Below are 14,157 nucleotides of genomic sequence, written 5' to 3'. Positions count from 1 at the left end.
CAGCCCCTCCAGAAGGAGCCGGAGAGGCAGAGACAGAGGCGCGTCCCCTCCGCCCGGCCTCGCCATCGTCCCTCCGGCCCCAGGGACGGCGGGTAACGGAAGGCGGTCGCCCCGCGCTGCCGCAAAGCGCGGCCGGACAGAGGAGAGGGGCGGGCGGCGCACGCTCTCTGTCGCACTGCCGGAAGACGGCGTTGCGCTTTGCGGCGCGGGCGCCCCTGAGAAGAGGTTGGGAAACCCCGTTCGGCCTTTTCCCGGTGCCGCCGCTGAGGGGAGGGTGAGTGTCCGGCGGGCTCCGGTCTCGGCCGCCCCGTTCGCCCCCTGCTCGCCCGGCAGCGCTAACGCCGCCTCCCTCTCTCTTGCAGGAGACAGTCATGCCGGCCAAGGGTCCCCTGCAGAGCGTCCAGGTCTTCGGGCGGAAGGTGAGGCCGGGGCGCAAGGCCCGCTCCGTTCTCCTCCCGCCTCTCGGGCTGGGCCGCGCCTTGTGGCCTTACGCGCTCGGGGTCCCTCGGCCCCAGCTCGGGAGCGGCGGCGGTTCCTCGCCGCGGGCGTGTTGGGGGGCGGCCTGCGGTGGCGAGGCCTGCGCGGCAGCTCCACGTGTCCCGGTCCGTAGGTGGCGGAGCGCGCTGTGTCCTCGGCGTTCGTGGGGGGGTGGAGGGGAAAGATTTGGTCTCGTTGGGAGTGGGCCCGGGCCTTCTGGGGCGGAGATCTGCCCGGCTCGCTCGGGAGTGGCCGCCGCTGTCGTCTCCAGGCCACTGGGGCCCGGCTCGTCGTTGCCGGTGTCCGACAGCTGTGTTAACGAGGTGGTGGGGAAGATGAAACTCGTACTGCAGGCATCCAGTGGCTCGAGTTAATTCTAAGGGAAGAGGAAGTTTGTGCTGCGGGGATCCAGTGGCTCGAGTTAATTCTAAGGGAAGAGGAAGTTTGTGCTGCGGGGATCCAGTGGCTCGAGTTAATTCTAAGTAACAGGCTGTTGTGAGGAAATGAGCTGCAAAAATACCGTGTTGCAGAATGGAGAGGGCACCTTTCCTTCATTTATAACTAAATCTTACACGTGACTATATGGTATTTTTAACTGTAAATTAAATATAATTTTATTAAGGTGGTGCCTTTATGTTTCGAGTGAATGCCTGGGAACATAAGGAGTGGTACTGTTTTGTGTAGTGTGAGACACTCATCTTGGGCATAGAACTACGATTTTTAGGTTGTTAAATAGAAATTCACTTAACACCACTAGTGCAAAAGTGAAATGCTGGACTAATACACATTTGGATTTTTAGAAAACAGCAACTGCTGTTGCCCACTGCAAGAGAGGAAATGGCCTCATTAAGGTGAATGGAAGACCTCTGGAAATGATTGAGCCCAGAACTCTGCAGTATAAAGTAAGCATCCACCCAGCCTCCCCCCACCCCCACCTTATGTGTTAAAAAACCTTTATATGCATAATTGATTGGGGATGGAGAAGAGTTGCTTGCCTTACTGACAGTACTAAATTTTTGGTTGTGTGTTACCTGATCATCTAAAATGTAGACGCTGTTACAAAAATTCAGAAAACTGTCCTTCTGTGATTGCCTTGTTGGGAAGGGTGAGCTTTTCGCTTAACTGGATTCATGTATGTTAATGTAATTACGTGAAGTATTTTCAGCACTTCACATCCATTTTCTAAATTGAAATGGATGACTTAAATCCCTCCTTTTTAAAAGGTTGTTTAGGACTTAATAAAATAGCTGTTTGAACACTGCTGAGAGAATCTAAAGCTGACTAGAGAACTAAAAGGTATAATAAATACTGGAGAAAACCACCTACAAATTACTTCAGGTCTTCAATTTAATAAACTTGATTTATTTTTCTGATGTAGTTATGGCATTGTACTTAGAACTATTGCCTTGCTCTTAATTCCTGTGTGCATATGCTTTGCTATTAAGATTTCTGAAACTTAAAAAAAAAAAAAATTCAAGGCTTCAGTAAATCTATTTTATAACAGCAGTAGTAAATGTTCAAGAGCTCTGCAAGAGATGTACTTAATTTGGGCATGGGCTTGTAAAATCAAGGCTCCGTTTTTCAGAACATGCAATAACTTCACTTTTGGTAAACCTACTACAAGCTTTAATCTTGTTTCTGATCACAAATGAATTTTCTTTCTGTGTTTTGTTTTCCAGCTGCTTGAACCTGTCCTCCTCCTGGGGAAGGAACGGTTTGCTGGTGTTGACATCAGGGTCCGTGTAAAGGGTGGTGGCCATGTAGCACAAATCTACGGTATGATTTTTGGTGGGATCTCTGGTGTGGGCTAGAACAGATCAAGCCACATATTTTAAGAGGCTTGAGTTTAGAATAGTAACTTGAGCATCTCGATGGTCTGTTTCTTTTTCCACTGTGTAAATGCAGTTTTTCCTAAGTCTTATTGGTTATATTTTATATGCAAAGCTGTAACATCTGGAGTGAGTTGAGTGAAGTAAATTGATGAAGTTTTGAGGAAATGTGAGGAAATTATCTGTGTGTCTTGCAGTGTGACAGGACAGTTCCAGTGCAGCTGGGCACAAAGATTTTGGGAGGGGAAAAGAGAAGTTATCACTAGAAGTTATATGTTTAGTTGTAAATTTCCATGTTGTTCAGAAGCATCTTTCAGCTGACCTGCAAAGCTAGGCAGTTCTTTTCCCTTGCAGAGAAGATTGAGAACATACTTGCATTAGTTGATAGAGTTGCTCTTTACAAATGATAGATTTGTTCTGCTGTTTCAGTTTGGATATAGGTTAATGAAGCAGAGCTGAAGCTGCATGAAGAGCAGAGACATGTTTCAGTCTCAAAGTTGATTGCATTAATTTTTCAGAAAATTCAGATTTTCATCAAAATCCCGATCTTGATGTTCTGGCAGATAACAGGCTAACAACATCTTTACATTTATTCCCATACTCCTGGTTTGAGTTCTGATTACTGTGTTACTATGTCACAGGCTTGTTTTGTTGAGGTGTGCCAGAAGAACTGCTCATACTGTCCTATTGTCCCTTTTGCCTCCTTAGTCTTTGAACACCCTGATCAGTTTTGTCCTTGTTGAAAAGTACAGGCGTTTCAGAGGATTGTGTTTCTAAGGATTTTGAAAGTTGACTGCTCAGTAGAGGATGAACCTATGTTAGTACTCGGGAGAGAAGGTGATCAGACTGCCCTTGTACAATTCCTAGCTAGCTGGCAGTTGTCAAATCAACACATGAACTGTGAGTGGTCTCTTGGCACGGATTTGTTCAGATTTGCCAAAGAAAGGTCATGTGGGGTATGTGGGAGGGGAGATTAAGGAGGGAAAGGACAATTTGGCAAAAAACAAGACAGCAAGTGTCTCAGGTAACTGGCACTTTGTGTTTAAGTTTTAAATACATTTGCAATCCTTACTGATCCATTATCTTTTTTTTAACAGCTATCCGTCAAGCTATTTCCAAAGCATTGGTGGCTTACTATCAAAAATGTGAGTTGTTTTGATTATTCTATTAGCCTTAAGTGGAAATGTATGGCTTCTGGTAGTTTTGGTGCAAAAAATGTTAATATGGATTTGTTGCATGTGAAACTTCTTAAACTGAAGTTTTGGTTTTTTTAAACAGATGTTGATGAAGCTTCTAAGAAAGAGATCAAGGATATTCTCATCCAGTATGATAGGACTCTGCTGGTTGCAGATCCTCGCCGTTGTGAATCCAAGAAATTTGGAGGACCTGGTGCTCGTGCGCGCTACCAGAAGTCTTACCGTTAAAATACTTCTACGGTCATGTGACAGTCAATAAACATAAAGAGAATTTGATAAATTTCATGTTTCTAAATTGCATTTTTGTGTGTGGGTAAATAGATTTTTCACTGTGTTAACTTAAGATTGATACACAGGTTGATTGGTATTAAAGTAAAATCAGAGGGCTGTGGGCAGTTCTCTTTTATCCCTTCTAGTAATTAAGTCTAGATAGATATGGTCTTGGGAATAAAGAAAAGCTTTCTCCTGTTGATAAGTGTGTGGTTATCAGAACATAAAGAAGGCTTACATACTATTTTTTTGCGGGTACATGCAACAGTGTAGCAGTTCATTAAAGCGGAGTTCAATCTGTGCCTTTCTGGTAAATCTAAACAAACGTAGACCTTTTCCAGTACCTGGATGGCCACTCTTCTGGTGTTGTGAACCAATGTGAGTAGCCTGTGTTCTCCCCATGTGAAAATGTCTGAGCCTGGTTACAGACTTAGTCCGTAATGCGTACGAGCATGGATCTGATTCCTAGCTGGTAATTTCTGTATTGTGTGTTATGTGACTTGCTTTAGTACGCCGCCTTAGCGTAATGCAGCGCATTAAGCATCTTTCTCCATACACTTCTGCGCTGGCAGTTTGTGTTCTTGCAAAGGACTTCTGTTTTCCTTGTGTATTTATCTGAAATACCACACTGAGAGTGGAGTTCCGAACACCACTATGGAGTATTATATGGTAATGAGTATTGTCCCATCTGCATGAACTGCTTTTGTTTGTGCTTGCGTAGTGGTTAGTGGCAAGGAGTTTATCCCCTTGAGGGTAACTCCCTCAACAGTAGTGCTCAAGTGGGTATTCGGGTGGCTATTCTAATGTTTGTATTTAAAGTTTATGTCAAAACCAAAGTAATTATGGGGGTGGCGGAGGGAGGTTTATTGAACTCTTGCCATACCAGATAATACAGAGGCAGAGTTCTGGATTAGTATGTCTAAATGTAGGGAACTTTTTTTTTTTAAATAACAAACCCCATATATTCTGTTTCAAAATAGTATTTTGTAAACGTAAAACATAAGGATTTTGTGTTACAAATAAGACTGGGTCTAAATGATTCATCCTTCAACCACAAGTTCACGCAGTACATGCACAGAGGGATGTAGACCTGGAGAACAACATTAAATGATTTAATAAAAAAAAAAGGAAAAATCCCTTTGGAAGCCAGATGGTTGCTTATGTCATGAGCTAGGTGAGGCAATTTGAAGGCCTTGGGGAAGTAAGTGGGAAAAACCTGGAGCTAAAAATACAACAGTAGTTTTCAAAGATCTAGCTAGGGTGTGTGTGCATTAAACCTGAAAAGAAACGTTGGAGAAGTTCCAGTTTCTTGTCCATTGAAACTGAAGATTTTTGTTCCGGAAGTGATCTCCCGGGGACAAAGAGGAAGAGTGAAGTTCTGAGTAAGGCATGGGGTGTGCCAACAAAAGGCTGTTGGAGAGGCTGGTTCTGTCCCTCGGATGAGTTGTACATAATTGAGTGAGGCTTGGATATGAGCTGACCCAAGAGGCATGGGCACAGCCCTGACTGTTCCCTATGTTTGAAAAGCAGTTTGGAGAGGAACTAGAGGAAACTGAGACTAAGCAACTGAGAGCCTTGCTTCTGATGTATTGCTCTCTAAGCGTGGTATTTTTGTGTCTGTCGTACGCCAATACTGAAATGGTTACAAGGAGCATGTTGATACTTGAGATTTTTGTTGGGCTTTCTATTAATGTGGTATTTGTTCTCACTTTTTTAATGGTAGGTCATTTCAGTGTGCTCGGTCAACATGAAGTTAAATCAGCTTCCTTTGCGAGTTGGGTTGGAGAATTGGAAAGAATAGTACAGTTTTGCCCTTTTGCTCTAGTTAAGGGAAACAGGTGCTCGTGGCTTTTTATAGATGTTAATATTTGTTATGGTCTCTTTGCTTCAGTAGAAAGGCATTTAAGGCATCTTCACTGAAGTGTAGTTATTCAGGAGTTAAATGCGTAACTTGAACAAATTCCTTCTGAAAAGGAATTCATCCATCCCTCTCCCATTTTAGCTGTCGGCATGTGCCACAAATCCTGCATTATATGACCTGAATAGAAGTAGAACGCTCTTATTCAAACCCCTCACGCTCCCACTGGAGGGGACTGTTGTATATTCTGTCACCAAATTACATACCAGGATTTTTTGTCTAAGTGAACGAGTTACTCTATTCCAGAAACTTGCTGTCTCTTTGGCAAGATGCATGGTTTGTGTTCCTCAGTCCCCCTCTTCTGCAGCCTCAGATCTGACCTGTTTCTTGTCCAGCGAGTTCCTCCGAGTTTCTACCTTGCAGTAGAGTTGCTCACAAATTATTCTAGCTCCTGGGCTGGTGAAAACTGTGATGTTCTGCCTTCTAGCCTGGCTTTCTAAGGAAAAGATGCTACGCAGGGCTGACTTCAACTTGATAGATGTTAATTAGCTTCAGCTGAGGAAAAATAAGCCTTTTAGTTGTTTGGTGACTGAAAAGCAATGGCTCACTCATTGCTTAGGAAATGTGTACTGGTTTGCCAGTTGGCACATATGTACCCTATGCTGTGGCTTGTCCAAAACTGATTCTCGTCTAGTTGTTAGAGCAGTCGGATGCAGGGAAAAAGGAAGGACACAAAGTTACTGTGGTGTGAAACTCAGGGAGGCAGGAGGAGACACAATACCTAATGCCAGTAACTTTAGGGGTAGATTTCACAGTTATGGGGAAATATGATGTATTAATTTTTCTGCCCACAGAACAGCTTGTAACAATTGGGGATTTTTGTTTTGCTGTTCTTTTATAGAAAGGCTGAAAATAAAACCCACATTGCTACTAATATATCCAGAGATGATATCTGCATGTCATTTTTTCAACCAAAAGGCCCTTAGCATAATAAAAATGCTTGAACTGAACTCTGATCCTATAAAAATGCCCCATTAATCCTGTAAAGTGATGTCATCCCCACAGACTTGCTTTCTAAATGAGAAATGTTCATGGTGTCGGGCTGGTGTCTGCCTGGGTGGCTGAAGATTTTTATTCTAAATGGTTTTTTACTGATCACCCACTAGAGGGCTTAACTTCATTGGGGAAGTGTAACTACTGTGAACTTTGAAGGTGTAAGGAGAAAACCTGTTCATAAAAATGTTTCCTTTCCTGATGTCCTGATTCTGCAGTGATGGCAATCGAGCTCTTGTTGTTAAGCATCCACCCTGGCCAGAGAAACATTTCGGCAGAGAAATAGTAACAGTTTGATCTTCAAGCCCCTAGTGAGGTTCTTGAGCAACTGTGGAGGTGGTTCCTGGAAAAGAAGAAATGCCCCTAACCTCGTATTGTCCAGCTTTTTCATTAGTTTCAGTGATGCTAATCCTTAGGAAGGTCAGGTGCACACATCAAAATGTGGTCTCACTTGAATTCTTTGTTGAAAATACCCATTCAATGAAGGCTGGAGTGTGAGCTCTAAAAAGTGTCATGTTTTGTTAACGATGACAGCAGATCCAATTCCAAACCAAGGCAAGCTTGTACCCATGGTTCTGAAGGTGGTTATTTTCTCACCCATTGTTTATAATCCTGATCAACTGTGTAACCTTTATATAAAATTAAGTCCTCTCAAATGTTATGTTGGAAAACTTGGGGCAAATTAATTTTGACTATAATATACAAATATATTAACATTGAAATGTTTAAATTTTATTTTAAAAGAAAAATCCGTAACTTAAAAATGTAACACTAGCATTTTTAAAGTGTGGACCAGTGTGTTCTGTATTGTGTTTTTCTTACAAAAGTGATTATTTTCTAATGCATTTGTTCTGTTCAGATTTTTCAGAAGTCCCAATCTGTGAGTGTTCTACTACTTGTGTAGATAATGTGTGTCATTGCCTCGATATAATTTGATTCAAGTTTTTTTTATCTCTTTCTTAATATAGTCCTCTGAGTTACAGTTCAATGTACTTGGCTGAGTAATTCTTTTTCCTTATTAGCTAACATCCTTCATGTGCTTGGAACTGTGCTGTTTCTTACCCTTCCTTGAGCAGAGTTATCCAGACCTAATGAAGCCTATTGCTCTAACTCTTACAAAGTCCTTTTGCAGCTGATGAGGCTTGGCCCGCTTTTTAAATATTAGAAGTTAAACAACTGTGAAATACTAGCATGTACCAAATATTCCCTCAACTTTGCTACAGAAAAATTGCAAAAAAACCAAACAAACCTCTATTTTTGATAGTTTCTGTTAAACCAAAAGAGTTCAATTCTATTATGGAAAGATTTGTGAAGCTACATGTGAAGCATGGTCTGAAATATGGTCTTGAGGAAGGGAAGAATCCCAGGTCAGGTTTCTCAGAAGAGTTTGAAACGGTTTCTAAACCAGACTTAGCTTCAAAGTAAGATAACATGAAGGCTGGTAATGGAATTTGGAAGCTCTAATGCTTGGGTTCATCTGAGCTTGAGAGCAACCTAAGGCATCGTCCCCTAAGAGCAGGTTTGTGAGAGGGTGACATGTTGAGTAGCCTCTGTCACTTTCTGTGACGTAGGTGCCCATGTAAGAGTTCACAGTCTGAGTATGACTACATCAGTGTGTTAATTTGGATCAGGAACTCACTTCTTTTGCTTCTGCTTGCAGTCTGGAATGGTTTTGGACCACATGGAGCAGATGAAACTAAGCTGGGAGATGCATTTCAGCTGCAGATAAGCAGCGAGTCCATGAGACAAACCCATATCCGGTCAGAAGTAAAAATGCAGGAAAAAGCCTCTTAAAACGTGAATTAGGTGAATGTCAGCTTCTCAGATCCAACAGTAATAAAAATAATTCTTAAGAAATACTCCAAACATAGTGTAGTGTTATAACATATATCAGTTTGCTCTAAGTATCCTTGGACCGCCAGTGATCCCGAACCTGCGTGAGTACTGCTGGCTGCTGTGTGGGCACAGGTCTTGTCTTTGTGGTTGGAGAGGTTGAGTGTTTTCCTTTGCCTTTTCTTCTAGTCCAGCTGGGGAGCAGGGAAGAGAAAGGGCTAGAAGAAACGATGGGAGACATTTTCACCTGAGAGACGTCATCAACTTCTAAATTTTATTTTGGTCCAAACCAACCTTCTGTAGCACACTCAGAGGGTCTCACAAAGCACATCCTAGAGGAGTGGAGGGTTAGGCAAAAGATAGGCTTTGCAAAATAAAATGAATAGTAATGGTTTCAATTAGCATTATATGTGTCTTTAAAACTGTGCTTTTTAATGATTCTGTTGGGGTAAAGCAGGTAAGATTTTTCTGTTTTAAAATATGATCATTTTTAGTTTTGGTGAAATTATATTTTTGTATTTTAATGAAAATTAGAAACAAACCCCATTGGTCCTCTTGACTTCTTTCTCCTTTTTGCTAATGTGAAATTTTCATAACACGTTTTGTGAAAAATGAAATATAATTGTCCTCTGGGAAGCCTTCTTTTGTGATAAAAGCAAACTATACACAAAAATATATCTAAAATATTCTTAAAAATCCAGGTGTATTATTTAATGGAAGTTCATGTCTCGCCTTTTAGAACAGATAAAGAACATTAATATTTTAATCTCTAAACCTGTCTGATTACAGTTTATACAGTAGCATCATTGCAGGGTCTGCAAAAAATATTTCACTGTGATAAGCAGTAAAGGGCAGCACTCAGCGCAAGCCTCAAAGCACACAAAGGTGTGTGTGACAACTGAAGGAACTCTCAAACCATCATGACATGGCAACATTTCTATGTCATTGTCTGCTATGTTATAAAGGGCCAATTCAGTTCAACAGAGGAGTAATACGGGTCTAGTGAAAGTGTAACTAATACAGACTCTGCTGAGGAGTTACCATGCATTACTAATGAGAGACATGCAGCCAGAAAGTTGTATGCAACACTTTTAAAGCTCCTGAAGCTGTATGTAGCTACCAAGCTTGATGTCTCCTTTTCTTTTCCTTTCTTGTGTTGCATTATATTAAATAATGCATCCAACTATCTAACTTTTAAAGGATTTAAACACACTGTAGAAATACATAGTTCTAAGATGCCATCGTAATCAAAGCCAGTAATTTGGATAAATTTCCTATTGCTAAGTTATACTGAAATGAACATTGTGGGAAAGCTCAATTTAATGATACCGTGGAGTATATTCTTGCTTCATTCACTGCTGTCCTCTCTGCAAGGTAAGAGCTTTATTACTTTTTTGCAATAATGCTAATTTTAAAAAAGATTTTTCTAAATATTTTAATAATATGGCTACTTCTTTTTCTATCACTATGAAGCAACTTTTGTTACCCTTGCTGGAATTCATAAATAAAAAAAAAATTAACACAGGTTAAAAAACTATATAGCACCATTCTCTCTGACAAATGTAGAAACTAAAATACAGCTTTTATTTTTTTTTTTAAAAAGATACATTTTTATGTCTGAATTTGTTACCAAATAATTATTTAGGAATGTAAATAAAGTTTCTTGGCTTTCTTGCCATTACTGCCAGATGAGTAAGCAGATAATGTTTTTCAATAGGGTATGATTTTGTTTGATCAGACTGCACCTGCAGTTTGTTTTAGAATGCTAGGGTAAATCATCACTCTTCTGGTTATAGAAACAATCTTATTTTCTATCTAGTGCAAATGGATCTTGTAGATAGTTCTCTTGCAACAATTATAAAGATTTCTAAGGCGATATGAGAAAGGAGGATTTGGGTTCTTGGTTTTTGTTTGTTTTGTTTTTTTTAAAGCATGATATTTAGAGCATTTTAAATGGCTTACAACTGAGTTTTACAAGTAACATTCAGAAAATTATTATAGGTAACCACCCTAGAGGTTTGATTCTGGAAAGCTCTGAGCACCTCTTGTATTTTACCAGTTTTGGTCTGAGTCTCTGAAGAACTATGAAGCCTTTGCTCTTTTTGATGGCAGCATGTACCAGAGCTGAGGGCATGAAAACTTGCAGGTGACGAGCACTTGAAAGAATCAAACTCTCAGGAAGGAAGGCATGTAGTGCTACATCCCTTGGGAAGAGAAGTGTGTAAAGATGCTCTGGAAAACTTAGAAGAAAATTAACAAATTGTTGTTTACCAAATACAGAGTGAGGCTGTAAAAAAACCATTTAACTTGATGACTTTTTAATCTACAGGATCTTATTGCAAGCTTTCTCTTTTGAGAAGAAATTCCAGGTAAGTTTTTATTCCTTATATGTCAAGTCCTACAAACATAACAAGAATGAATAAGTGTGACGCAGTGCAAGTTAGAAAGTAAAATATAGCCTTGAATTCGACATGTAAAATGTCATGTACATGTACGTTGGATGTAAAACATGCTTTCAGAGTGTTTACAACTCTTTTCAAAGAATTTACATAAAGGGCATGGGTCATCTCTTTGAAAAATAGAGGTCCTTATGAAAAATGATGCTTCTGTGGTCTCAAGAAAGTTTAGAGGAATAATGGAATGAAACCAGGATGAGATCATGATTTCATGACTGGAAAAATACATTAAATGAGTATCCTGCAGTTTTAATTGCACGATAAAATCCTAGCTGCTATTTGAAGCACAGAAAAGTAAGTGCTATACAGCCTTAAAATAAATATTTTTCAATACAAGTTTTCATGTAGAAGCTGAAATCCAAACAAAACCCAAACTAGGCAATGTTCCTGATCCCATTGAATTAAATGGGAACTATGCCATTACTTTCAATGGAAGCATCCAGTCGGACGTAGCTTCGGATGTCTGATGACCTCTAACACATCTAGTGAACACACACGCACGTCAAATGATATGCCATCTTGCACTGTTGATAAAACTAAGTATGTTTTATAGTTGGATGCCCTTGTTTCTAAACTTGATCACAAATTTAAGTCAGCCACAGCTGGAGAGTCATTTCTTGCTATTAAAAGAACCATCACAGTATATTCAAAGAACACTTGGGGGAACTTGCAGCCACTCACATGCAGAGTCAAGTAAATACGAAGTCACTTCACATTTTCGTATCCTGTCACGTAAGCCTATTTTGCCTATTTACGTCTCTCCCACAAGCCCCAGGTACCTCCCTGTCCAAGCAGAGATCGGAGTGCTGCCCAATTCTGTAAAATGAGACCACGAAAAGAAAAAAAAGGAAAAAAAAAAATATCACCTTTTTAAATGTTAATCCAAGAAAGACCTCTTTGATAAAGTTATGGTAATCAGAGAGAAACACTTCTCTCCAGGGAGCTGCTTATTCAGGTTGCTCCAGGGACCTTTGATTATACAAGATCCTTTTTGTTTTCTTCCAGAAATGAGTTTAATGCGTCTCGACAGAAAAGAGATCTCGTAACAGCCGAGGTAGGTTATACCTCCAAAAGCAGGAGGGAGGGGAAGGCTTCCCCCCTTCTCTGCTCCGGGCCTTTGCCGTCCTTACAAAGGAGCCTTTGTGGGGAGCAGGGCGGCTGTAACAGGAGGACATTGAGGAGGAGCGGCTGTGCCCTACCTGCCTGTCCCCTGCCTCAGCCCGTGCCCTCGTGCCTTCAGTCACTCTCAGCAAAGCGCCTGGTGGGCGACCCACCCTGACGAGCCGACGGACGTGCACCGCCATGGGAAGCGAACCCGCTGTGCCTCTGTCTTTTGTGAGGGCGAACGGAGAGCCCCGGAACGCTGTTGGTGTTCAGCGAGAGGCAAAATGGCGGCGGCGCCGGCAAGGCTCCCTCCTGCGCTTGGTGTGGCGGCGGCTCCGGCCCGGCCCTGGGTCCCACCGCCTTGGCCCACTGCTGCCCCAATGCTGCATCCCGGCAACGTTGCACTGAAATTTAATACTAAACAGGGGAATCTCGTTCCCTCGCTGGTACACGTCTCAGGCTATGGAGCCCAAGGGTTATAACCCCATTTGATGGGGGCAGGCGGGAAGCCCAAGGCGGTCCCTCCTCACGGTCTTGCAGGGAACCTGCGGTCGAACCGCGGATGATTTTCTCCGAGTCAGAAGGTATCTGGTATGAAACGCTGTGCTAAGGTGAATCGAGCCTGTGAGGGAAACAGGCCCTCGGGACTGATGGTGTCCCAGGAGGGCCTTCAGCAGGAAAGTGCTGTGGCAGCAAGGATGCTCTACCTCCCTGAAATAACGCAAAGGCCAAAAGCTGCTTTCCTGAGGAGGACGGCTCAGAGTAACTATCGGGGAAACGGGTTTTGTGCGGGGAGGGAAAGGACGCTCTCCGGCTAGCCATGGGGACCGGGAAGAGTTTTGGTGCAGCGGCCTTCCAGGTGGTGGTTTGATGAAGGCCATTTCGGGTTGATTTTAGACAGACTGTGCTGCTTGGATGCATCCCACAAAGTATTTCCAGTTGGGAAAAGGAAGTTTTTATGTCAGTATGACATAAGAGGCATTAGTGAGACTTAACCTAACCTGTTACTTGTGCAGTGCCATTCACTTTGAGATCCATTGGCTCACACTCTAGACATGGAGGATGACTGGCGGCAGGAGGGAAGAGAGAAATCAGCTTACAAGTGAAAACTTAAACCATTTGTTTTGCTTAGTTGTGCAGCTGAAGGCTGGCATATACGTCTGTGGGGAGCACGGAAGGTTAACTGTTTTCTTATAGAACATCAGAGAGGGAATAAATAAAAAACACTGGGAAGAAAAGCTATTTAAGCAAAAGGGCCAAGCTTTATAAAGCAAAAGGACTTAAACTGGCCATGAATAAATGTAAAAGGGAAATATTTAACTACCAAGCACTTCACCGTGGTAAACTTTCCAATCAGACTAGTGGGGGCAAAAACCCCAGAGTGCTTTCAGCCTGGAATGGGATCAGTTCTTAGAAGGGACGACGCGACGTGACAAGCTGCAGTAGCAGAGTGCTGGGTCAGATCCAGGGCTTGCTTATAGTCCGATGCTCCTTGGTTCCTAAACAAGACAGGAAGCAGACCAGGCAGATCCACCGCCTCTTTTGTTTGGGATGCACCGAAATGCAATTCTGAAGGTTCTCAAGGAGGACATGAAATCCATCACGGCTGGAGTGGCCACAGTGGGATGATTGGAGTGCGGCACAGAGCATGAGTTAGGGGAGAGGGTGAAATGGAGGGGTGTCACGTCTTGGAGCTCTCCAACTCTTGGTATTTGACCAAAGTGAAAAGGGCAGGAGTGCTCTCTGTCCCCTCACTCTTCCTTCCAAACGTAGCTGCAAAACTTTCGTAGTGGAGCCCAGCTGGTTCATTGGCACTCGAGGGCATGGAGAGGAGGCCAGCAGTGATCCCACAGCACAGCTGTATTCTTCCCCATCCCCCCAAAAGCTGTGCTTCTCCACCCCACGGTGCTGGTTGCTGCAGTCACTGCCTTCCACACTGGCCCAGGCTGCTGATCCCTCCTGCAGTGCCTGCGGCTGTGCCATGTGCCGGCTGAGCTGCAAATTACTCTTCTGTATTAGAAGTCCCAACCCAATGTTAGGCTGCAAGGCCTCAGGCTTGGATCAGCTCATTTGTAAAGCAC

The 14,157-nt window shown here is 42.6% G+C and overlaps 2 protein-coding genes across 10 annotated transcripts in view; both read left to right on the top strand.

Moving 5' to 3' along the window:
* Positions 1 to 164: 164 nt before the first annotated feature.
* RPS16 (ribosomal protein S16) lies at positions 165 to 3,782 on the top strand. The gene is made up of 6 exons (XM_069773600.1): positions 165 to 274; positions 363 to 419; positions 1,278 to 1,379; positions 2,157 to 2,253; positions 3,404 to 3,451; positions 3,585 to 3,782. The coding sequence occupies exons 2-6, from the start codon at positions 372 to 374 to the stop codon at positions 3,728 to 3,730; spliced, it is 441 nt and encodes a 146-aa protein (XP_069629701.1). The 5' UTR covers positions 165 to 274; positions 363 to 371; the 3' UTR covers positions 3,731 to 3,782.
* A 5,717-nt stretch (positions 3,783 to 9,499) lies between these two features.
* The window catches only part of OTOGL (otogelin like), a 98,325-nt gene continuing 93,667 nt past the window's right edge, over positions 9,500 to 14,157 (top strand). For 5 of the 9 annotated variants that reach the window (XM_069773636.1, XM_069773630.1, XM_069773628.1 and 2 more), the window contains exons 1-3: positions 9,500 to 9,890; positions 10,846 to 10,885; positions 11,978 to 12,026. In XM_069773636.1, coding sequence (XP_069629737.1) covers positions 9,812 to 9,890; positions 10,846 to 10,885; positions 11,978 to 12,026 — 168 coding nt within the window. In that variant the 5' untranslated portion in view covers positions 9,500 to 9,811. Of the gene's footprint in view, positions 9,891 to 10,845; positions 10,886 to 11,977; positions 12,031 to 14,157 lie in introns of all 9 variants that reach the window. The other 4 variants (XM_069773633.1, XM_069773632.1, XM_069773629.1 and 1 more) reach the window with 3 other exon arrangements.

Source organism: Haliaeetus albicilla, chromosome 28, assembly GCF_947461875.1.
Source record: "Haliaeetus albicilla chromosome 28, bHalAlb1.1, whole genome shotgun sequence".
NCBI classification, from domain to species: Eukaryota; Metazoa; Chordata; class Aves; order Accipitriformes; family Accipitridae; genus Haliaeetus; species Haliaeetus albicilla.
This window is presented reverse-complemented; position numbering and strand designations above follow the sequence as displayed.

What these genes read in the sequence shown, in the direction of transcription:
- RPS16 (XM_069773600.1), top strand. Translation starts at nt 372, where the DNA reads ATGCCGGCCAAGGGTCCCCTGCAGAGCGTCCAGGTCTTCGGGCGGAAG. An exon ending in CCATGTAGCACAAATCTACG is followed by an intron (nt 2,254 to 3,403) that starts GTATGATTTTTG and finishes TTTTTTTAACAG; the next exon opens with CTATCCGTCAAGCTATTTCC. An exon ending in GGTGGCTTACTATCAAAAAT is followed by an intron (nt 3,452 to 3,584) that starts GTGAGTTGTTTT and finishes TTTTTTAAACAG; the next exon opens with ATGTTGATGAAGCTTCTAAG.